This window comes from Eimeria tenella, genomic scaffold (assembly GCF_000499545.2).
Source record: "Eimeria tenella Houghton genomic scaffold, Eth_scaff4648, whole genome shotgun sequence".
NCBI lineage: Eukaryota > Apicomplexa > Conoidasida > Eucoccidiorida > Eimeriidae > Eimeria > Eimeria tenella.
In genome coordinates this window covers 1-1,017 of record NW_013545585.1, presented here as the reverse complement: position 1 = coordinate 1,017, position 1,017 = coordinate 1, and the positions used below count along the sequence as shown (strand labels likewise).

Sequence of the window (1,017 nt, the reverse complement as noted above, 5' to 3'; positions counted from 1 at the left end):
TTAGGGTTTAGGGTTTAGGGTTTAGGGTTTAGGGTTTACGGCGCCGAGCTGGTCTGGAATGAAGTCAAAAGAAAGACAGGGCCAAGCCGTCTGCAGCCTGTGGAGAAGTTCGTAGGCGCTCGAGTCGCACTCCAGCACCTCGCCTGCCACACAAACCCTAAACCCTAAACCCCAAACCCTAAACCCTAAACCCTAAACCCTGGTTCTAAACCCTAAACCCTAGGCCTCAAGGATGAGCTGCAGCTACACGCACCTTCGCCAAGGGTGTCCACGCCCGGCCGCCACATCTGCAGAGGTAACACAAGCAGCAAACCGTAGATCCTAGACCCTAAACCCTAAACCCTAAACCCTAAACCCTAAGCCCTACCTTGACGGGCTGTTCGTTCTCCTCGTCTTCGTCCGTTTGCATTTCTGCTGCGTCGGAAACGTCGCTCCATTCATCTTCCTGGTCTTCTGCTGCTGCTGCTGCTGCTCTTTTGCTGCTGCTGCTGCTGCTGCTTTGCTTCTTCTGCTGCTTGCGCAGCAGCTGCTGCAGCTGCTGCTGCTCTTCTTCGTCCAGGTCATCGCCGTACGGGTCTTCAAACTCTAGGCCATTTTCCTGTGGCACAAACCCTAAACCCTAAATTCTAAACCCTAAACCCTAAACCCTAAACCCTAAACTCCAGGGAATACGCCGCACCCCAGACCCTTCGTCGAGCGATTCGAGTGCATGGCCGAGGGTTTAGGGTTTACTTAGGGTTTAGGGTTTAGGGTTTAGGGTTTAGCTCTCAGGGCCTCGAATTTTCCCATAATTCTTGGTTTTGGGCTTGGCGGTTTAGGGTTAATGAAGGCTTTAGTGTGTACCTAGGGTTTAGGGTTTAGGGTTTGTGGCTTAGGGTTTAGGGTTTAGGGTTTAGGTAGGGTTTTGGGGTTAGAGTTACTAATTCTTTCTCGGGTTCTTCCTCTGCCTCCGACGCCCGCTTGCATTTGATTCCTTTTTGTCGCTGCAGAAGCAAACCCTAAACCCTAAACCCTAAA

The 1,017-nt window shown here is 51.7% G+C and overlaps 1 protein-coding gene across 1 annotated transcript; it reads right to left on the bottom strand.

Annotated features, from left to right (window-relative positions):
• Positions 1 to 21: 21 nt before the first annotated feature.
• On the bottom strand, positions 22 to 711 carry ETH_00041565 (uncharacterized protein; the record flags this gene model as incomplete). Its single annotated transcript, XM_013380244.1, has 4 exons — positions 22 to 143; positions 254 to 287; positions 368 to 598; positions 673 to 711. The coding sequence occupies 4 exons, from the start codon at positions 709 to 711 to the stop codon at positions 22 to 24; spliced, it is 426 nt and encodes a 141-aa protein (XP_013235698.1).
• Between the last annotated feature and the right edge of the window lie 306 nt (positions 712 to 1,017).